This window comes from Heterodontus francisci, chromosome 3, assembly GCF_036365525.1.
Source record: "Heterodontus francisci isolate sHetFra1 chromosome 3, sHetFra1.hap1, whole genome shotgun sequence".
NCBI lineage: Eukaryota > Metazoa > Chordata > Chondrichthyes > Heterodontiformes > Heterodontidae > Heterodontus > Heterodontus francisci.
In genome coordinates this window covers 127186159-127209569 of record NC_090373.1, presented here as the reverse complement: position 1 = coordinate 127209569, position 23411 = coordinate 127186159, and the positions used below count along the sequence as shown (strand labels likewise).

The 23411-nt window shown below is 47.0% G+C and overlaps 1 protein-coding gene across 1 annotated transcript in view; it reads right to left on the bottom strand.

The window, feature by feature from the left end:
* The window catches only part of LOC137367139 (PC3-like endoprotease variant B), a 650040-nt gene that overhangs the window by 11200 nt on the left and 615429 nt on the right, over positions 1-23411 (bottom strand). The window contains exon 9 of the mRNA XM_068028579.1: positions 22169-22279. Coding sequence (XP_067884680.1) covers positions 22169-22279 — 111 coding nt within the window. The remainder of the gene's footprint in view (positions 1-22168; positions 22280-23411) is intronic.

The following is a 23411-nucleotide window of genomic DNA, read 5'->3' as shown; positions in this document are numbered from 1 at the left end:
GTCTGTGCTGCGCTCATTAGGCTGTGACCCTGAATCTATGCACAAATGGATACCCACCGACGTGAAAGTATCTGCGTTGGTGGAGGGTGTGGGGGAATGATGTGACGGTGCACCCTTTGAGGTTGCCTCCTCCTCCTCAGAGCTGGGCAACTGCCCCCCATGGTCACTGCAGCACTCAGTTCTTCTTCCTGACCCACATGAGACACAAGAAAGAATAAAGGTTTATGCACTTGCCATTACGTCCTTCCAACTACTCCTAGTGTGGAGCTCCATATGTCTAACGGTGGAAACATGTGCAGCACAGACACCCTTGTGCTCCTGCCACTCCCTTCTGTTTGCACTCCTGTCTGCAATGGCGTTGCCCCGGTGCTGCCCTGCCAATTTCAACACCTCCTACTCTATGGGGGTTAGGAACCCCTCCGCCACTCTTAGCCCATTCCTTAATGTTATGGGCTGTCTTCTCCTGCAAGCACAAAGATGCACACTCTTAGTCACCCCATGATGACAAATGCAATGACTACACTGGTGGCAACCCAGCTATTCATGATAGGGGCGGATGAATGCCTGCTGTAGGTGACCACTCTCGAGAGGCCTTGCAGGAGTCAGCAATAACAGACAGGCACTTCTCACCAAGATGCAGTCACGCCTCGAACTGGATATGCTGCTGCCTGATCCATTCACCACCGACTGGGTGGCTACTCCCTCTCCACCAAACTCACTCTGCCGCATTGCCACATAGAAGACCCAAAGGGGAAAGAGGTATGGAATACTCACCTTGGCAGAACTAATAAGGTCATTGATGCAGTTGCGGCACTGGAGTGAGGTTCTGGGTGTGACCTCCACAGATGCTGAACTATTCTGCACTCTCCATCCAGGCTTGCTTGGTGAGTCAGGCCGGTCTCCTCCTCCTTTCCCTTGGCCTTGCAGCCTGAAGGAAAGACTGCAGGGAGGTACTAGTGAACTGTGGGGCCACCTGGGGTCTTCCATCTGCCATTGTCTCTGCTGATTTCCTTTCCTTCTGCAGATGTCCTGGCAGTCCCCATGATACCCGCATTACGGAGCTGGAGCTGCAGGTGGATTCACAGTGGAGCATCTGCGATGCTGAGGACATCATGGATAGCACGTTTAGAGAGGTGGTCACACCGCAGGTAATGATTGCACAGGCAGAAAAGAGATGGGTGACCACCAGACGGAGTAGTAGGTGCAGGCAGGTAGTGCAGGGGTCCCCTGTGGCCATCCCCCTCTCAAACAGATATACTACTTTGGATACTGTTGGGGGGGAATGACCTCCCAGGGGAAAGCAGCAACAGCCAAGTTTGTGGCACCACGGAGGGCTCTGCTGCACAGCAGGGTAGGAAAAGGGTTGGAAGAGCTATAGTGATAGGGGATTCTATCGTAAGGTGTGCAGATAGGTGTTTCTGTGGCCACAAACGAGACTCCAGGATGGTATGTTGCCTCCCTGGTGCTAGGGTCAAGGATGTCTCGGAGTGGCTGCAGGACATTCTGAAAGGGGAGGGTGAGCAGCCAGAGGTCGTGGTCCATATTGGTACTAACTACATAGGCAGGAAGAGGGATGAGGTCCTGCAAACTGCATATGGGGAGTTAGGCAGAAGGTTAAAAAGCAGGACCTCTCGGGTTGTAATCTCAGGATTACTCCCTGTGCCACGTGCGAGTGAGGGTAGGAATAGGAGGATTAGGCAAATGAATGCGTGGCTGAAGAGCTGGTGTAGGCGGGAGGGCTTCAGCTACTTGGATCATTGGGATCTCTTCTGGTGCAGAGGTGACCTGTACAAGAGGGACGGGTTGCATTTAAACTGGAGGGGGACCAATATCCTTGCGGGGAGGTTTGCTAGTACTACTCGGGAGGGTTTAAACCTGTCTTGCAGTGGGGTGGGACCCAAAGTAGTAGTCTCTCAGATGAGTAATTGAGGCAAATGTAGAAGTTAAAGCAAACAAGTCCAGTGCGCCCCCCAATAGTCAGAGGGAAGTGGAGGAGCATATATGTAGGGAAATCGCAGATAGGTGTAGGAATCATAGGGTTGTAATAGTAATTAGGTTGTAATAGGTTGCAATAAAGGCTTCCTCTGCTATGTCCAGACTGGCCAAGAGAGTGTGGGAAAATGGCGCACTGACACAGAACACAAAAGTCCGAGTGTATCAAGCCTGTGTCCTCAGTACCTTGTCCAGGGAGCGAGGTCTGGACAACGTAGGTCAGCCAAGAGCGATGTCTCAATTCATTCCATCTTCGCTGCCTCCGGAATCCTTGGCATCAGGTGGCAGGACCGTATCTCCAACATAGAAGTCCTCGAGGCGGCCAACATCCCCAGCATATACACCCTACTAAGCCAGCAGCGCCTGAGATGGCTTGGCCATGTGAGCCGCATGGAAGATGGCAGGATCCCCAAAGACACATTGTACAGCGAACACGTCACTGGTACCAGACCCACCGTCAGTCCATGGCTCCGCTTTAAAGACGTCTGCAAACGTGACATGAAGTCCTGTGACATTGATCACAAGTCGTGGGAGTCAGTTGCCAGCAATCGCCAGAGCTGGCGGGCAACCATAAAGGTGGGGCTAAAGTGTGATGAGTCGAAGAGACTTAGCAGTTGGCAGGAAAAAAGACAGAAGAACAAGGAGAGAGCCAACTGTGTAACAGCCCCGACAACCAATTTTATCTGCAGCACCTGTGGAAGAGTCTGTCACTCTAGAATTGGCCTTTATAGCCACTCCAGGCGCTGCTGCACAAACCACTGACCACCTCCAGGCGCTTACCCATTGTCTCTCGAGACAAGGAGGCCAAAGAAGAACAGTAGGTGATTTTAACTTCCCTAATATTGACTGGGACTGCCTTAGTGATAAGGGATCAGATGGGGAAGAATTTGTTAAGTGTGTCCAGGATAGTTTTCTGAAGCAGAATGTGGATGGCCCTACTCGAGAAGGGGCTACATTCGACCTCCTCTTAGGAAATGAGGATGGGCGGGTGGTTGATTTGTCAGTGGGGGAGCACTTTGGGACCAGTGACCATAACTCTATTAGCTTCAAGATAGTTATGGAAAAGGATAGGACTGGTCCTCAGGTTGAAGTCCCAAATTGGGGAAGGCTAATTTTGATGGCATCAGATAGGAACTCTCAAAAGTTGAATGGGAGAGGCTGTTTACAGGTAAAGGGACATCTGGCAAGTAGGAGGCTTTTAAAAGTGAGATAGGAAGAGTTCAGGGCCAGCATGTTCCTGTTAGATGGAAGGAAAAGGCTGGCAAGTTTAGGGAACCTTGGTTGACGAGGGATATTGAGGGTCTGGTCAGGACAAAGAAGGAGGCATATGTCAGGTATAGGCAGCTGGGATCAAACGAGTCCCTTGAGGAGTATAGGGGATGTAGGACTACACTTAAGAAGGAAATTAGGAGGGCGAAAGGGGCCATGAGATTTCCCTGGCAGATAAGATAAAGGAGAATCCTAAAAGAATCGATAAGTATATTAAGAGTAAAAGGGTAGCTAGGGAGAGAGTAGGTCCCCTTAAGGATCAGTGTGGTAATCTATGTGTGGAGCCATGGGAAATGGGTGAGCTCTTAAATGAATATTTCTCGTCTGTATTTACCATGGAGAATGTCATGGAAGCCAGTGAGTTCAAGGGAGGGAACACCGATGTCCTGGAGCATATCAACATTACAAAGGAGGAGGTGTTGGAGGTTTTGAAGCGCATTAAGGTGGATAAATCCCCAGGGCCTGACCAGGTGTATCCTGGGATGCTATGGGAAGCAGGAAGGAGATTGCTTCGGCCCTGGCAGAGATTTTTGTATCATCGTTGCCCATGGGTGAAGCACCGGAAGACTGGAGGATAGCTAATGTTTATTTAAGAAGGGCAGCAGGGATAAGCCAGGGAACTACAGGCCGGTGAGCCTTACATCAGTGGTGGGAAAGTTATTGGAAGGGATTCTAAGAGACAGGATTTATATGCATTTGGAAAGGCATGGTCTGATTAGGGATAGTCAGCATGGCTTTGTGGGTGGGAAATCATGTCTCACGAATTTGATTGAGTTTTTTGAGGAGGTGACCAAAAGGATTGATGAGGGCAGGGCGATGGACGTTGTCTAAATGGACTTTAGCAAGGCCTTTGACAAGGTCCCGCATGGTAGGCTGGTCCTGAAGGTTCGAACACATGGGATCCAGGGTGAGCTCGCAAATTGGATCCAAAATTGGCTTGGTGATAGGAGGCAGAGGGTGGTAGCAGAGGGTTGTTTTTCAGATTGGAGGCTGATGACCAGTGGTATGCCGCAGGGCCCTCTGTTGTTTGTCATATATATTAATGACTTGGATGTGAATGTAAGGGGCATGATTAGTAAGTTTGCAGATGACACCAAAATTGGTGGTATAGTGGACAGTGAAGAAGGTTGTCTAAGGTTACAACAGGATATAGATCAACTGGGAAAGTGGGCAAGGGAGTGGCAAATGGAATTTAACGCACAAAAGTGTGAAGTGATGCATTTTGGGAAGTTAAGCCAGGGCAGGACATATACAGTGAATGGCAGGGCCCTGGGGAGTGTTCTTGAGCAGAGAGACATTGGGGTGTAAGTACATAGTTCCCTGAAAGTGGCAACACAGGTAGACAGGGTGGTGAAGAAGGTGTATGGCATGCTTGCCTTCATTGGCTGAGGCATTGAGTACAAGAGTTGGGACGTCATGTTACAGTTGTACATAACGTTGGTTAGGCTGCATTTGGAGTACTGTGTGCAGTTCTGGTTGCTGCACTACAGGATAGATGTGATTAAGCTAGAGAGGGTGCAGAAAAGATTCACAAGGATGTTGCCTGGTTTGGAGGGCTTGAGTTATAAAGAGAGATTGGATAGGCTGGGTCTGTTTTCCCTGGAGCGAAGGTGGCTGAGAGGGGACATGATAGAGGTATATAAAATTATGAGAGGCATAGATAGGGTAGATAGCCAGAGTCTGTTTGCCATGGTAGAGGTGACTAAAACCAGAGGGCATAAATTTAAGGTGAGGGGGAGGAGGTTTAAAGGGGATCAAAGGGGTAATTTTTTCACACAAAGAATAGTGGGTATCTGGAATGAGCTGCCTGAAGAGGTGGTGAAGGCAGGAACAGTCGCGACATTTAAGAGGCATCTGGACAGGTACTTGAATGAGCAAGGCATAGAGGAATATGGAATTAATGCAGGCAGGTGGGATTAGCATAGATAGGCATTATGGTCGGCATGGACGCGGTGGACCGAAGGGCCTGTTTCTATGCTGTACGACTCAATGACTCTATGATACTGAGTGCCGGCAACCCTTTAAATATGGCGCCAGCAACTGCCACGCCGTGACCTCACGCTGCCTTCGCCGCCTGTCTATCCACTCTGCTACCTTAGTGGTAGGCCCACACAAGCAGCAACAGCTCCCGCTTCTGGTCCCGACAGTGGGACCTGGCACCTAGCCACAAAATACTGCCCATTGTGTGGAAAGCCTCTGATCTCATTGTGGCTGTGAACAGCAAGAGATAAAACAGAAAGAAAACTGCAAGGTTTTCACTGAGACTAAAAGACTAGAAATGATGGAGGAGAGTTAGATGTTTTCTTGTTCAGGTAAAAAGTGGGGTAGCATTGTTGGTTATTTTGTATACTGATTGAAATAAGTGAATGCAATCATAAACATTGCTCTGAATGTTCATACACTGTGGAATAAAGCTGGATAGCCATTGTATCTGGCCTCCTCTCATCAAGTATTTCTTCATTTTGCCTTCAGCAATACTGAAAAAGCACTTGTGCAAAAGACACAAATATCCAGTTCTGATTACAAAAGAATACTACATTTACATGCAGGGTTAAACTCATGTGTAGTCAGATATTAGGCTCTACCTCACCACCGTGTCTCTTGATCCCTCCACTGTTTCTAAATTGTCAGACAGCTTGTCCAACATCCAGTGTTCAATGAGCAGAAATTTTCTCCAAATAAGTATTGAGGAAACCGAAGCCATTGTCTTCAGTCATCATCATAAACTCCATTCCCTGGCCACCAACTCTATCACTTTCCCTGGCAACTTCAGGTTGAATCAGACTGTTCGCAACCTGGGTGTCACATTTAATCTGAGATGACCACCTATTTCCACCTCTGTAACCTGCCTCAGCTCATCTGCTGCTGAAACCCTCACCACACCATTGTTACATCTAAACTTGACGCACTCCTGGCCGGCCTCCTGATTTCTACCCATTATAAACTTAAGCTCATCCAAAACTCTGCTGCCCATGTCCTAACTCGCACCACTTCCAGTTACCCATCACCCCTGTGTTTGCTGACTACTCCCAGTTAAGCAGCACCTCAATTTTAAAATGCTCATCCTTGATTACAAATCCTCCATGGTCTCGCCCCCCCCTCCCTATCTCTGTAATCTCCTTTGGCCTAATAGCCCTCCGATATAGCTGAGCTGCACCAATTCTGGCCACTTGAGCACCCCCAATTTTAATTGCTCCACTATTGGTGGCCAAGCCTTCAGCAGTAATTCGTAATTTGTAATTCCCTGCCTAAGCCTCTCAGACTCTCTACCTCTCTTTTTCTTTAATATTTTAATTAAAACCTATCTCTTCATTATTAAAACGCCCAAAGGCACTTCAAAGGCCTGTTCTAAAACAAAATTTGACACTGAGCCACAGAATGAGATATTAGGGCAGATGGCCAAAGCTTGGTCAATGAGGTAGTTTTTGAGTGGCTTCTTAAGGGAAGAAAGAGACGTTGGAAGTCGGCGAGGTTTCGAGAGGGAATTTCAGAGTTTAGGGCCGAGGCAGTTGAGAGCAAGGACACCGATGGTGGAGCAATTAAAACTGGGGATATTCAGGAGGCTAGAATTAGATGAGCACAGATATCTTGGAGGGTTGTGGGGCTTAAAATTTTAAATTTTAAAGCTTTGCCTCTCCCTATCTCTGTAATCACTTCTAGTCCCTCAACCCTCAACCCCTTGAGCGATCTATATCTTTCTTCTCGCTTGCGGAGAAAACACATCAGGCTGAATTTTAATTGGGCGCTGTGCTGCGCAGTTGCACCCTTTAAACTCAGCGGGGTACCCGCATTCAGTGGCCGCCGTAGACCCACCACGATATCATTAGCATCACTGCACTGAGCTGCTGCCACCCGCCCCCCTCCCCCCCACCCCCACTCCTCAATATTGCGGGGTGAGGTGGGACGTTCGGTGCAGTGAGGGACCTTTTGACAGCCGTGCAGCAGGTGCTGGGGCCCCATGTACAGTGCCCCAGCACTTGCTTCCTGACAGCTGTCAAAGAAATACTTAATTGACTGCTGAAGAGTGGGGCTGCTGTCAATCTGGCAGCAAAGCAGAGAGTGCTGCAGAAATCCAGAATGGTCAGGCAGCATCTGTGGAGAGAGATGCAGAGTTAACTTGATCAAGTTCACAGACCTGAAAGTTAACCCTGCTTCTCTCTCCACAGATGCTGCCTCACCTGCTGAGTTTCCCCAGCACTTTCTGCTTTGCTGCCACATACACATGCTGTGTCCCAGTGTCCTGTGAAGTTGCAATGCTCTCCTTCCACTCAAATGTTACATTGATTCTTGTAGGTGTGCCGCACCTGGGTGAATAATCTTAATTTTGCACATTCCAGGACGTGAGACTTAAATATACCATAAAAACCAAATACACAACAGAAATAAAACTACAACTGAAGAATATTTACATACTATGGGCTTCTAATCATCTGACTGTGAAAAGCCGCAGACCAATAAGCATTTGGAATCTGTATTCATTTCCCTGCCAACTGTTATGTGAAAATACATGTAACTGCAATTAAACGATCTTTGTTAAAAAAACATGGAAAATATGTTCATATTTTCTGCCTTGGCTGCCTTGCCAACTAGAAATATTACACCAGTAAATATGATCAGCTGCTGCAGAAGCAAAGTGTTCGTGAACATGTGTAATAGTTGAAAAACCAGGACAACAGAACAGATTTTCTTGCCAGTCCTGCATTGGTTTCAAATATGTGCAAGATAAACCTTGCAGCCAGAAGTTAGAACAGTTACATAGTGGAGTCACCTTTGCATTTAAAGGATCACACCAAAAGCCAAGGATGGCAGAGGGGTGCTCTAGGGTGCGCCACAGTGCAGCGAAGCCTCCCTGCTCACTCTCCTCCAGGATGTGCGGGCAAAGTGGGAGGTCCTGTTCACCAGAGACAGTAAGAAAAGGCCCTCCTGCCTGAGCAAAGCAGTCTGGCTGGAGAGGGCAGAGGAAGTGAGTAGCCATGGGACCATCTTCCGTCAAAGGGTCCAATGCCAGAACGGGATGAACGAGCACACCCCCAGCCAGCTGGGGCCCTCTAGTCCTCCTGCGAGCACGGTATGATCACCAAAGTCATCCACAGCCAAAGGGCAATCATATCAGCAGCTTTCCTCCAGTCAGGCTGCTCGCGCAGAGGTGGCACCGAGAACGGGCACCCACAAACATTTACAGAGAACACACTAACACAAATGGGAATGCATGGGTGTCACAGCAATGTAAATAATCATTGCACTAAATCTTATTCACCAACATGTGTGTCCTGTTTTCCTCTGTGCATGATGTTTGCCTGCATGTAGCGCTAATGTCACATGCCTTGCTCCACTGGCCCTCCAGGAATGTTAATATATGCAATCGACTCATTGCCATGCCACCATAACTCATGAGCCTCTCAACGGATGCAGTGACATGGAAATTGGCCCAGTCAGCTGCTGACTCAAATGGTTTACACCGACATGCTGCAGATGTGGACTGTTGCACAGCAGGTGAGCGGGGCCAATGTGTGACTTCCAGAGCTCATGTTGGCTCATATGGAGCAGAGAGCCTATGTCTGCTAAGGCACTGCTATTCATCCCTAGATCCCTGCTAGCCCTGCACGAGGAGCCTGGTTGGCATCTGCTCTCCCAAGCTCTTCCTGTTATAGGTCCTCCTTGTCCTCATAGACTGAGGATGAGTGCAGTTGACATCTCTCCTCATAATTCAAGGCATGCCCCCTATTGGGTGCGTATTTGTGAAGACCACCGCGAGCAGGAAAGAAAGGTCATGTCATTTTTGGCCCATTGTACAGGACAGCACCCTATCTATCCAGGGAACGGGAGCGTATTTAGAACATGAAGATGCTGCAGCTGTACAAAACTCTGGTGAGACCGCACCTAGAGTATTGCGTGCAGTTCTGGTCACCGCATTATAGGAAGGATGTGGAAGCTATGGAAAGGGTGCAGAGGAGATTTACTAGGATGTTGCCTGGTATGGAGGGAAGGTCTTACGAGGAAAGGCTGAGGGACTTGAGGTTGTTTTCGTTGGAGAGAAGGAGGAGGAGAGGTGACTTAATAGAGACATATAAGATAATCAGAGGGTTAGATAGGGTGGATAGTGAGAGTCTTTTTCCTCGGATGGTGATGGCAAACACGAGGGGACATAGCTTTAAGTTGAGGGGTGATAGATATAGGACAGATGTTAGAGGTAGTTTCTTTACTCAGAGAGTAGTAGGGGCGTGGAACGCCCTGCCTGCAACAGTAGTAGACTCGCCAACTTTAAGGGCATTTAAGTGGTCATTGGATAGACATATGGATGAAAATGGAATAGTGTAGGTCAGATGGTTTCACAGGTCGGCGCAACATCGAGGGCCGAAGGGCCTGTACTGCGCTGTAATGTTCTAATTCTAATTCTAAAGATTGCCTGCTCAATGGTAAATCTTTCAGCTCAGTGGATGGCGTTTTTTCTCTCCTCTGCAGCAGTAGTGGGGTCTCTCACTGGTGTTGGGAGCCATGTCTGCAAGAGATATCCCTTGTCTCCAAGAAGCCACCCCTCCATCTGAGCCAGTTCATTGAACAGCAGGGATTGGCGAAAGATCCAGGTGTCATGGCAGCTGCCTGAGAAGCAGTCACAGATTTGCCTGAAGCATCTCTGGTGATGAAATACCAGCTTCACCTAGATTGAGAGGATTCCTTTAATTGCAACGTCTGCAGTTGGTAGCTGGGTGGGAGGTCTAATGGCCACATGGGTGCAGTCTATGGACCCTGAAGACTATGGTTCTCTGGCAATGGTGCTGAGACCAATGGCCTTCTGGGCCTGGCTGTGAGGGTCTGTCCTAAAGCGGACATACTTACTGGCCCTCCGGTGCAGGGCATTGGTGACCTCCCTGATGCAGGGGTGCACTGCTGACTGTGTGACCCCACAATGGTCTCTGGTGGGCCCCTGAAATGTTGCAGAGGCATCAAGCTTAAGAATCACTGCCTCGATGAAGACTGCAGGCATAGGATGCCGACCGAAGCCCATGGGCTGCAGGTCATTGTCGAGCAGGGCAAAGAGACAAGTCACCACCCTCTCTACATGTGTAATGGCCTCTGAAACTGGTGCTCTGACATCCGTTGGCATGTCACGTGGCGTCTGCAGATGCACGGCGACCGTAATGGTGAGCTCCCCTTGGAGGTTGGTGCTCACGACTAGGAGCCTCTACATGGACTGCACCCGTCCGTTGATCTTGCTTCCAGCGCATACGCATCCTCAGGAGAAGTGGATCGCACACTGTAGGATGAGCCATACCCATTTCCATGTGATAAATGAAGTTCTATCATTCATTAATCCAAAGGTTCCTAACAGGGCAGGGATTGATGTTGACGGGTACATCTGGTGCTAACATGGATCAACTATGTGGCGTGCCATGGTATTGCCCATCTTGGCCAACACTAAGAGAGGCACAGCATGACCACATCAAGATCCTACCAGCAGCATCGATTTCCCCCACCATCCATATAACCTTAACGCTCCTACCCTTTCTGGCATCCTCCCCGAACACTGGGTGACTAGAGTGCTGTTCTCCTGCACAAACACAAACAAATGCAGAGGGTACAATGTTTACGGAGGGAGGGTACACAGTACCTCCCTTCCAGTATGCAGAGTGGGACCCCTAAAAACAGAAGTTACCTTCTGTTGCGAAACCATCTGCCTTCGATGATCCGCCGGCTTTTCAAATCATGAACGGGATGACACGTGACAGCCGCCCATTCAAAGTGAAATGGGGAAGTGTGCATGGAGAGGTGGCAGGCTGCATAATCTGCAGAAGTAAGTACCATTTAACATATTTTAATTGGGGTGCCACCGCTGTGCGGCGGGGAGGCTGCACCGAGGTCCCCCCTGCCGCCGGCAATTTGCAGCGCTCCCTTCTTGACATCGTGGGTCGAGGCAGGCCGCTCCCTGCAGAATTTTACCAGCCCCCACGCCGCGACCCGCAACATCGAGGGGCCGGTAAAATTCAGCCCATCATTTGTGTCAGAGAGCACTAAAACCCCAGTAAAAAACATGGTAGAAGTGCTGTAGAAGGGGACCTGAGGGTAGACTCAGGTGGGACAAAATCAGAAATGAACATGGAAGACAGAAAATTAGTGGATGAGTCTGGGGGCAGAAGAAACAAAAGTCAGAAAAAAAAAGTTTGGCAGTGCTGAAGGGTGTCTATTTCAATGCAAGGAGCATAGCAAATAAAGCAGGTGAGCTGAGGGCACAGATAGACACGTGGCAGTATGATATAGCTATTACAGAAACATGGCGTAAGGAGGGACAGGAATGACAGCTCAACGTTCCTGGTTATAGGGTTTTCAGATACGATAGAGGGGGATAAGAAAGGAAGGGGAGTAGCAATTTTGGCCAAAGAAACAATTCCAGCTGTCAGGAGGGATGATATTTTAGAAAGTTCATCAAATAAGGCCATATGGTTGAGCTAAGGAACAAAAAATGGGCAATCACACTGCTGGGAGTGTACTACAGACCCCAAACAGTCAGAGGGAGATAGAAGAGCAGATATGTAGGCAAGTCTCTGAGAAGTGCAAAAACAATAGGGCAGTAATAGGAGGGGATTTTAACTACCCCAATAATTAACTGGGATAGTTCTAGTGTTAAATGAATTGAGGGAGCAGAATTCAGGAGAAGGCCAGTATGTAGCAAGTCCAACAAGAGAGGTTTTGGACCTGGTTTTAAGAAATGAAGCTGGGCAGGTGGAAGGAGTGGCAATGGGAGAGCATTTTGGTGGTAGTGATCATAATTTAGTCCGTTTTAACATAATTATGGAAAAGGACAAGGACAGAACAGGAGTTAGAGTTCTCAATTGGGGCAAGGCCAATTTTACTAAACTGAGGAGTGATATAGCGAAAGTGTACTTGAAGGTAAGTCAGTCTCAGAGCAGTGGGAAGTATTCAAAGGGGAGATTCAAGAGGTTCAGAGTAAACGTGTTCCCACAAAGAAAAGTGGTGGGATGGCCAATTATAGAGCCTCATGGATGTCAAGGAGCTTACAGGGTAAGATAAGGCAAGAATAGGAAAGCTTATGTCCGACACCGAGAACACAATAACACAGAAAGCTGAGAGGGGTATAGAAAGTAGAGGGGTGAAATCAAAAAGGAAATTAGGAAAGCTAAGAGAGGGCATGAAATAATATTGGCAAGTAAAATCAAGGTGAACCCAAAGATGTTTTATCAATTCATTAAGAGTAAGAGGATAACTAAGGAAAGAATATGCCCCATGAAACACCAAAAAGGTAACCTATGTGTAGGGGCAGAAGATGTTGGTTGGTATGGTTCTTAATGAATACTTTGCATCTGTCTTCACACAAGAGGATAACAGTGCAGATTTTTTCGGTAAGGAAGAGGGGTGTGAAATATTGGATGTGATAAACATAGGGAGGGAGGAAGTATTAGAGTCATAGAGTTATACAGCGCAGAAACAGGCCCTTTGGCCCAACGTGTCTGTGCCGGTCATCAAGCACCCATCCAATCTAATCCCATTTTCCCACTATTGGCCCGTAGCCTTGTAAGCTATGGTGTTTCAAGTGCTCATCTAAATACTTCTTAAAGGTTGTGAGGGCTCCTGCCTCTACCACCCCTTCAGGCAGTGTGTTCCAGATTCCAACCACCCTCTGGGAGAAATTTTGTTTTCCTCAAATCCCCTCTAAACCTCCTGCTCCTTACCTTAAATCTATGCCCCCTGGTTATTGACCCCTCAGCTAAGGGAAAAAGTTTCTTCTTATCTATCCTATCAATGCCCCTCATAATTTTGTATACCTCAATTATGTCCCCCCCTTTCCTTCTTTGCTCCAAGGAAAACAACCCTAGCCTATCCAGTCTCTCTTCATAGCTGAAATGCTCCAGCCCAGGCAACATCCTTGTGAATCTCCTTTGCTCCCTCTCCGGTGCGATCACATCCTTCCTATAGTGTGGTGACTAGAACTGCACACAGTACTCCAGCTGTGGCATAACTAGAGTTTTATACAGCTTCTTTATAACCTCCCTGCTCTTATATTCTATGCCTTGGCTAATAAAGGCAAGTATCCCATATGCCTTCCTAACCACCTTATCTACCTGTGCTGCTGCCTTCAGTGATCTATGGACAGATACACCAAGGTCCCTCTGACCCTCTGTACTTCCTTGGGTCCTATCATCCATTGTATATTCCCTTGCCTTGTTAGTCCTCCCAAAGTGCATCACCTCACACTTCTCAGGATTAAATTCCATCTGCCACTGCTCCACCCATCTTATCAGCCCAACTATATCATCCTGGAATCTAAGGCTTTCTTGTTCACTATTTACGACACCACTAATTTTCGTGTCATCTGCGAATTTACTGATCATACCTCCTATATTCACGTCTAAATTATTAATGTACACTACAAACGATAAGGGTCCCAGCATCGATTCCTGCAGTACACCATTGGTCACAGGCCTCCATTCACAAAAACAACCCTCAACCATCACCCTCTGCCTCCTGTCACTAAGCCAATTTTGGATCCAATTTGCCAAATTGCCCTGGATCCCATGGGCTCTTACCTTCTTAACCAATCTCCCTTACGGGACCTTATCAAAAGCCTTACTGAAGTCCATGTAGACTACATCAACTGCTTTGCCCTCATCTACACATCTAGTCACCTCCTCAAAAAATTCAATCAAGTTTGTTAGACCTGATCTCCCCCTGACAAAGCCATGCTGACTATTCCTGATTAATCCCTGCCTCTCCAAGTGGAGATTAATCCCGTCCCTCAGAATTTTTTCCAATAGTTACCCTACCACTGACCTTAGACTTACTGGCCTGTAATTGCCTGGTTTATCCCTGCTACCCTTCTTGAATAATTGTACCACATTCGCTGTCCTCCAGTCCTCTGGTACCTCTCCTGTGGCCAGAGAGGATTTGAAAATTTGTGTCAGAGCCCCTGCTATCTCATCCCTTGCCTCACATAACGGCCTGGGATACATCTCATCTGAGCCTGGGGAGTTATTCACTTTTAAGCCCGCTGAAACAGCTAATACTTCCTCGTTTCAATGCTAATTTGTTCAAGTATATCACAATCGCCCTCCCTGATCTCTACACCTACATCGTCCTTCTCCATTGTGAACACAGATGAAAAGTAATCATTTAAAACCTCACCTATGTCCTCTGGCTCCACAAACAGATTGCCACTTTGTTCCTTAATGGGTCCTACTCTTTCCCTGATTATCCTCTTGCCCTTAATATGCTTATATAATGCCTTGGGATTTTCCTTTATCTTGTCTGCCAGTGTTTTTCATGCCCCCTCTTCGCTCTCCTAATTATCTTTTTAAGTGCCACCCTACACTTTCTATACTCCTTATTTTATTTATTTGGAGATACAGCACTGGAACAGGCCCTTCGGCCCACCAAGTCTATACCGACCATCAACCACCCATTTATACAAATCCTACATTAATCCCATTACCCTCTCACATCCCCACCTTCCCTCAATTCCCCTACCACCTACCTATACTAGGGGAAATTTATAATGGCCAATTTACCTATCAACCATGGGAGGAAACCGGAGCACCCGGCGAAAACCCACACGGTCACAGGGAGAACTTGCAAACTCCACAGGCAGTACCCAGAATCGAACCCGGGTCACTGGAGCTGTGAGGCTGCAGTGCTAACCACTGTGTCACTGTGCCGCCCTGGGCTCCTCTAGGGCCTCCGCTATTTTCAGCGCTTTGAATCTGCCATAAGCCTCCTTTTTTGTCCTTATCCAATCCTCTACATCCCTTGACATCCAGGGTTCCCTGGACTTGTTGGTCCTACCCTTCACCTTTACGGGAACATGTTGGTCCTGAACTCTCATTATCTCCTTTCTGAATGACTCCACTGGTCTGATGTAGACTTTCCTGCAAGAAGCTGCTCCCAGTCCACTTTAGCCAGATCCTGTTTTATCATATTGAAATCGGCCTTTCCCCAATTCAGTACCTTTATTTCTGGTCCATCTTTGTCCTTTTCCATAACCACCTTAAATCTTAGAGTGATGGTCACTATCCCCGAAATGCTCCCCCATTGACACTTCTACCAATTGTTCAGCTTCATTCCCTAGGATTAGGGATTAGCATTAGTATTAATTAGCATTAATTAATTAGCATTAACTAGTATTAATTATTAGCATCCTTGAAAGTGGATAAATCACCAGGGCCGGACAAAATGTACCCCAGGCAAGAAGTTGGGGAGGAAATAGGAAGCATCTATGTGTCATTTTCCAGTCCTCACTGGATGCAGGTATGGTGCCAGAGGATTGGAGGACTGCTAACATTGCATCTCTGTTTAAAAAGGGAGTGAGGGATAGACCAAATAATTACAGACCAGTCAGTCTAACCTCAGTAGTGGGCAAATTATTGGAATCAATTCAGAGAGACAAGATAAACTGTCAGTTGGAAGGGTATGGATTAATCAAGGCTAGTCAGCATGGACTAATTAAGGGAAGATCTTGTCTGACTAACTTGACTGAATTTTTTGAAGAAGTAACAAGGAGGATTGATGAAGGTAGTGCAGTTGATGTGGTCTACATGGATTTTAGCAAGGCCCGACATGGCAGACTGGTTAAAAACATAAAAGCCCATTGGAAATGTAGCAAGGTGGATACAAAATTGGCTCAGTGGCAGGAAACAAAGGGTAACTGTTGATGAGTGTTTTTTGTGACTGGAAGGCTGTTTCCAGGGGCGTTCTGCAGGGCTCAGTACTGGGTCCCTTGCTTTTTGATTTATATTAACGATCTGGATGCAAATGTAAGGGGCATGATCAAGAAGTTTACAGACGACACAAAAATTGGCCATGTGGTTAGTAGCGAGGAGGATAGCTGTAGACTGCAGGAAGATATTGATGGACTGGTCAGGTGGGCAGAAAAGTGGCAAATGGAATTCAACCAGGAGAAGGGTGAGGTGATGCATTTGGGGAGGTCAAACAAGACAAAGGAATACACGATTAATGGGAAAATACTGAGATGTACAGTAAGTGAGGGACCTTGGAGGGAATGTCCATAGATCCCTGAAGGTAGCAGGATAGGTCAATAAGATGGTTAAGAAGGAATATGGAATCCTTTCTTTATATCTGAGGTATAGAATACAAGAGCAGGGAGGTTATGCTGGAACTGTATAAATCATGGGTTTGGCCACAACTTGAGTACTGTGTGCAATCTGGTCACCTCATTACAGAAAGGATGTAATTGCACTAGAGAGGGTACAGAAGAGATTTAGGAGGATGTTGCTGGGACTGGAAAATGCAGCTATGAGGAAAGATTGGATAGGCTGGGGTTGTTCTCCTTGGAACAGAGAAGCCTGAGGGGAGATTTGATTGACAATGTACAAAATTGTGAGGGGCCTGGATAGAGTGGAGGTGAAGAGCCTATTTACCTTGCAAACGAGGTCAGTGACTCGGGCATAGATTTAAAGTGATTTGTAGAAAGATTAGAAGGGAGATGAGGAAACATTTTTCCACCCAGAAGGTGGTGGGGGTCTGGAACTCACTGCCTGAAAGGGTAGTAGAGGCAGAAACACTCAACTCATTTAAAAGGTGTCTGGATATGCACCTCAAGTGCCGTAACCTGCAGGGCTATGCACCAAATGCTGGAAGGTGGGATTAGGCTGAATGGCTCGTTTTTCAGTTGGCACAGACATGATGGGCCAAGTGGCCTCTTTCAGTGCCATTCATCTTCCATAATTCTAAAACTCCAAACATTTCTGTGACCAAGGAAGGCGGTTTCTTTAGAATACCCAATGACTGAAAATAAATCTTCTGACAGTGACTTTTCTCCTGGTTCCTATATTTGTGACATTGGCAAAATCTCAAACATCACTTTCAATTAATTGTGCATGAGAAAGACAGTGGGGGTTACTTTGGTGAGAGGGTGAACACAGGGGCTAAAAGGGTGTGGTGCTAATAAGATGCTTCTGTTTCAAAGTGTCAAGTTTGGGCTTGCAATTTTGGGGCTAAGTGATGATTACCATGACTTAAAGGTGACTGGAGGTGCTAAAACAAACACGTGCAGGTTTAGAACTCAAGCACTGTTTAGAAGTAATTTTCAGTGGAAAGAGGTGAAGAGCCAGCAGGCCTCGCTCTTTGCCAAGGAGGCCTCCAAGATCATCTTCCGGTCCAGAGTCCGCTCCATCGAGCAGGATGAGACGTGCTCGCGTTACTTCTTCCAAAAGGTACACAGAGAGAGCTCTGTTATCAGCAGCCTGAAGGAACAAGATGGCTCGGTAACGTCTTCGCAGCCCGACATACTCAGGATCAGCAAATCCTTTTATGCTGGGCTGTATGACGCGAAGCCCACAGACAGCAGAGCCTCCCAGTCCTTCCTGTCATCTATCACAGAGGTCTTAGATGACAGCAGGAGGGAGGGACTGGACAAGCCGCTAACTCTGGACGAGCTGACAAAGGCCGTCGAGTCTTTCGAGACGAGTAAAACTCCCGGGAGCGACGGCTTACCGGTCGAGTTGTACTCGGCCCTGTGGGACTGGGTTGGCCCAGACCTGCTGGAAGTATACGAGAGTATGCTCCTGGCCGGCAGCATGTCAGAATCCATGAGGAAAGGCATCATCACCCTCATTTACAAGCAGAAGGGGGAGAGGGCAGAAATCAGAAATTGCCGGCCCATCTCACTGCTTAATGTTGATTACAAGATTCTGTCCAAAGTCATAGCCAGTCGAGTCAAGTCTGCTCTGGAGTTGGTGATTCACCCCGATCAGACCTGTACTGTACCCGGCAGGAAGATCTCTGATAGTCTCGCGCTACTCAGGGATACGATCGCCTACGTACGGGACAGGAGGGTGGACACCTGCCTCATCAGCCTGGACCAGGAGAAGGCTTTTGACAGGATATCGCACACCTACATGATGGACGTGCTTTCCAAAATGGGGTTTGGGGAGGGAATCTGCAATTGGATCCAACTGCTCTACACAAACATCAGTAGCGCAGTGTCAATCAACGGGTGGGAATCTGAAAGTTTCCCGATCAAATCTGGAGTCAGACAGGGCTGTCCTCTGTCCCCGGTCTTGTTTGTTTGCTGTATTGAACCCTTTGCTGAGTCTATTAGGAAGGATGCGAGCATAAGAGGGGTGACAATCCCAGGCAGCGGAGGCACTCAGGTCAAAACCTCCCTGTACATGGATGACGTCGCTGTCTTCTGCTCGGATCCGCTGTCCGTGCGCAGACTGATGAGCATCTGCGACCAGTTCGAACTGGCCTCGGGAGCCAAAGTTAACCACGGCAAGAGCGAGGCCATGTTCTTTGGGAACTGGGCTGACCGATCCTTTGTCCCCTTCACCGTCAGGTCAGATTACCTGAAGGTGCTGGGGACATGGTTCGGAAGGGCCGGGGCATGCACCAAAACATGGGAGGAGCGAGTATCCAAGGTACAACAAAAGTTGGGCATGTGGGGGCAGCGATCTCTCTCCATTGTGGGTAAGAACCTGGTCATCAGGTGCGAGGCGCTCACGTTGTTGCTCTACGTGGCGCAGGTCTGGCCCATACCCCACTCCTGCGCCGTGGCAGTCACCCGAGCCATTTTCCGCTTCGTCTGGGGATCTAAAATGGACCGGGTCCGGAGGGACACGATGTTCAAATCTCTGGACATGGGCGGGAAAAATGTACCCAACGTGGCCCTCATCCTGATGACCACCTTCGTGTGCGGCTGCATCAAGCTATGTGTAGATCCCCAGTACGCAAACTCCAAGTGTCACTACGTGCTGAGGTTCTATCTGTCCCCGGTGTTGCGAAGGATGGGCCTGGTCACATTGCCGCGGAACGCTCCGTGCAGTTGGGCGGCGCCGTACCACCTATCCTTCGTGGAGCAGTTTCTGCGGAAAAACACCTTTGACCACCGGTCCATCAGGCAGTGGTCTGCACGGAATGTCCTCAAGGCCCTACGGGAAAAGGAAACGGTGGATCCTGTCGGATGGTTCCCCGAGCAGACCGTCAAAGTCATTTGGCGGAATGCCTCATCACCAGAACTTTCAAACAAGCACCAAGACGTAGCTTGGCTGGTGGTGAGAAGGGCCCTCCCCGTCAGATCCTTCATGCACACCCGAAGTCTCGCCCCCTCCGCACAGTGCCCCCGCGTTGGCTGTGGTGGGGAAGAGACGGTCGCCCACCTCCTCCTGGAATGTGCCTTTGCAAAGCAGGTGTGGAAAGAGATGCAGTGGTTTTTGTCAAGGTTCATCCCAAGCAGCTCTGTAACACAGGAGTCTGTGCTCTACGGGCTGTTCCCAGGGACGCACACCGAGACAAACATCAACTGCTGCTGGAGGACTATCAATTCGGTGAAAGACGCCCTTTGGTCTGCCCGAAACTTGCTGGTCTTCCAGCGCAAAGAGTTGTCCACCACCGAATGTTGCAGACTGGCACATTCCAAGGTCCAGGACTACGTGCTGAGGGACGCACTAAAGCTTGGGGCAGCCGCAGCAAAGGCTCAATGGGGAAAGACCACAGTGTAAGGTTCCCCCACCAAGCTGGACTGAGGGGCTGGAACCATGGGAAGCCCCTCGAACTGTATCGTTAATATTCTCAATTGCTGTAAATGTAAAACTGTAATTGACATGACAATTGTGAAACGGAAGGGTTGGGAAGAAACTCATGACATTATTGAAAGAAACTGATCTCTTTTGCAATGTTTGTATTTTTTCGTGCTGTTTGGAAACTGTTTGGCAATGTAATTTTTACAGATTTTTATGAATAAAGTATATTTTGTAAAAAAAAAGTCTTGCTTTTATATAGCACCTTTCATGACCACAGGACATCCCAAAGCACTGTATAGCCAATAAAGTAGTTTTGAAGTGCTGTAATGAGGAAACACGGCAGCCAATTTGTACACAGCAAGCTCCCACAAACAGCAATGTGATAATGGTCAGATAATCTGTTCTTATGATGCTAATTAAGAGATAATTATTGGCCAGGACACCGGGGATAGCTGCCCTGGTCGTCTTTGAAATGGTGCCATAGGATCCTTTGCATCCACTTGAGAGGGCAGAAGGGGTCTTGTTTTAATGTCTCATCCAAAAGACAGCATCTCCTCAGTACTGCAGTGAGTGTCAGCCTCGACTTTTGTGCTGATGTCCTTGAATGGGACTTGAGCCCATAACCTTCTGATTTAGAAACAAGGATGCTATCAACTGAGCCACTTTTAAACTGCAGATACAGGCTCCAGGCATCCACTTCCACTGAGGGTGTGCAGTACGTTGGATGACACACACTGAAACATTTCAGGACGGCTAAGGGACTGATTGAGAGGGTGCACAGGTTCTCAGATGTGGCACTGGAAGGAGGTCCTGGTGGAGGAGATCCAGAGGAGGAGGAATGTCCTGTACCCGCAGCAAGAAAAGAGTTTATCTCGTCTCGCTGTCCCTTCCTCCTGCAGCCGCTCATGCTGCTTTACTTTGCCTCATGTTTTCCTCCCTTTCCTACACTCGACTTAGGGGATCATGTAGCAAGATGCCCATGACCAAGCATTTCTTTTCTCCTGATAACTCATAAGGTCATACTACAGCTAGGTGAAGTCCTCAGCGAATGTCTAGAATAAATGTAGATCGTGTGTTGGTAAAGTTTTGACCAAGTGTCCCAGAAAATTTCACTATGTTTAAAAAGTCCTCTTTAAACCTCCAGCATCAAGTGAACAGTGAAAGGTGAGTGTGCCTTTAAGTGGCACTCTAAATCTTCAGCAACCACTTGTTTAATCTTGTTCAGCTGGTCGCTGTTTGGAGAGGTTATTAAATGAAGTGATAGCCCCTTTAGAGAGTGCGAGCAGGCAATTTAATTGTCAATTAGACCCTTCACGATCCTCCGGGTAGCTGTTCCTAGCACAAGCTTCAACTCCTTTACCAAGATATTGCCTTGTGCTAAAGGCAGGTTAAACCAGCATGACAACTCGAGACCCAATCTTGGGCCACCTTGGAGACTCTTAACTAACTGAAGTATCCAGGGAAAACCACCCCCAATTACTTTAACACTGTTGTAGTATAAGTAAGTGGATTCAGCAGCTGTGAAATGGCTTATATCGTAATATAAATGGGACACTAATTTGTAACAGCTTTTTGAATTAAGTGCTAACAGTTCAAAAGAACTGCAAGAATTCTGGATGGAATGTTTGTACTGTTTGCAAAGATCTCAAATCATTGTAAGTATGATCAATAATACAACAGGGGAGTGGACTAATGCACCTGCACAGTTCTTAACATCCTGGTCTGCTGCAACTTTACACTGGAAAGGACTTGCATTGGAAAGAGTTAAGAGACAATTTAAAATATACGGATTCACAAGAAACTAACAAGTGGGTTGTCCATGAGGCTTTGTATAGATGTTGTGACACAAGAACATTTCAAGGGGTCTTTTTTCTGTTGTTGAAACTTTTGATCTACACTGTCTCGCTGTGGTTACGCCTCTGCTATTTGATGCTTCTATAAACCTGCCACTACCATTAAAAAGCTGCTTAGGCAACAGTGTAGTAAATGGAGCCACAAGCTCAAAGTGTTTGCCTGGACGCATCTTTGTGTCAGTAACAGTACTTGATTATTACTTTTGCCTACCTTCCTTCCCTCTCTCTTTCCTCTCCTCCCCCTGCAATTCACATCTGCTTCCATTGATGATAATAGTGTTTTATGCATCAAATTTACATTTCAAAAAATGCCACATCACTGGTATTGATTAATTATTAATCATTCATCAGCCACTTCTGTAGATTTACTTCAACTTTGATTAGGCTGCACATCTCTAAAGGGCTTTAATCAAATTACTTTTCCACTGGGTTCCGCCCCCATACATATTGCCATTTGTAGTCGTACATTTTGTAGAATCTATCACAATAAAAAATGGCTAAGCATTGATCATTTTGATTTAGCGTTTGAACTTTAAAAAGCTGAATTCAAAAAAACAGGGTACGCACATCACAGGCTTGAGTGGCAATTCTTCAGAGCACATCTGCTGAGGTCTTACAGGGGTCCAGATAAGAGCTTGCTGTACCATTAAAGCAGCATCGATGAGTCCAAACCCATAGCTGTAATATAATCCACAACAAACAGATTCAAATTCACATTCAAAAACATCAGAACAAATTTAAATGTAATAAAAGCTTGAAATGCATTCCTTTCTACTGACACTACAGTTCAGTCGTGCCATTGACAAGGAAATGGGAAGATCTTTTGTAAGATATTAACATGTTTGTTACTCTGAAGAGCTGTAACAAAGAAAACAAAACATGCTGTATGCTATTTTGGTGCACTTAATGTCATGCAATAAGTACAAGTCAATACAAATTTCACAATACCTACTACTTCCATGGTGTCAATCTGAGATGCATACCATCTCACTCACTCCCCCAGCTCCCCACCCCTCAAAAGAAGTCCCTGAAATCAGACATTTACTTTTTTAACATTGAGAAAGCTAGGCAATGGGCCAAGGGCCAAAGAGCATGGTTGAAAAGAATAGGAGAAAACACAAAATAAGTTTTTTAAAAAATTACAATAGGTTGAATTTTAAAGTCCTGTAGATTGCTGATAGTAAAAACATATTTGCCATTTTCCTTTTGTGTTTGTGCTGAAACACAAGAAAACAGTGCAGAGGGACAAGTTAACAAGCTGGAAATTAAAAAATTAGAATCGCAAACCTGTAGACAAAGGTTCTCCCCCTACCAAAAAATATTTTGGTTTCATTTATCCAGCCCACATAAAATTATATCATTTTTTGATATTTGATGAAGTGACAGAGCAACTAAATGCAAAGAGAATTTTGAATTCTAGATGGGGTTAAGACTAATTATAGGAAAATAAAGATAACATCAAAGTGCGACAGTGGTGTTTGAATAATGACATCATACTATTTAATAAGCACAGCAAATTGAAAGAAAGCATAATTATGTCATCATTTCAGCATGTACACAGTATATATTATGAGCTAAAAACAGAAAAACTGGAAACACTCAGCAGGTCTGGCAACATTTGTGAAGAGAGAAGCAAAGTTAACAGCCGGAATTTTACATTGAGCGGCCCCGCCCACCGACCAAAAAGTCGGGGGTGAGCTCGCCTCTGCTGGGCCTGGGGAGTGTAAAATCCTGCACTTGGGCGGGACTTCCACCTCTCTGACGCAATCAGAGGACCGGCAGCTCTCAGTTCCAGCAGCGTCACTGGGAG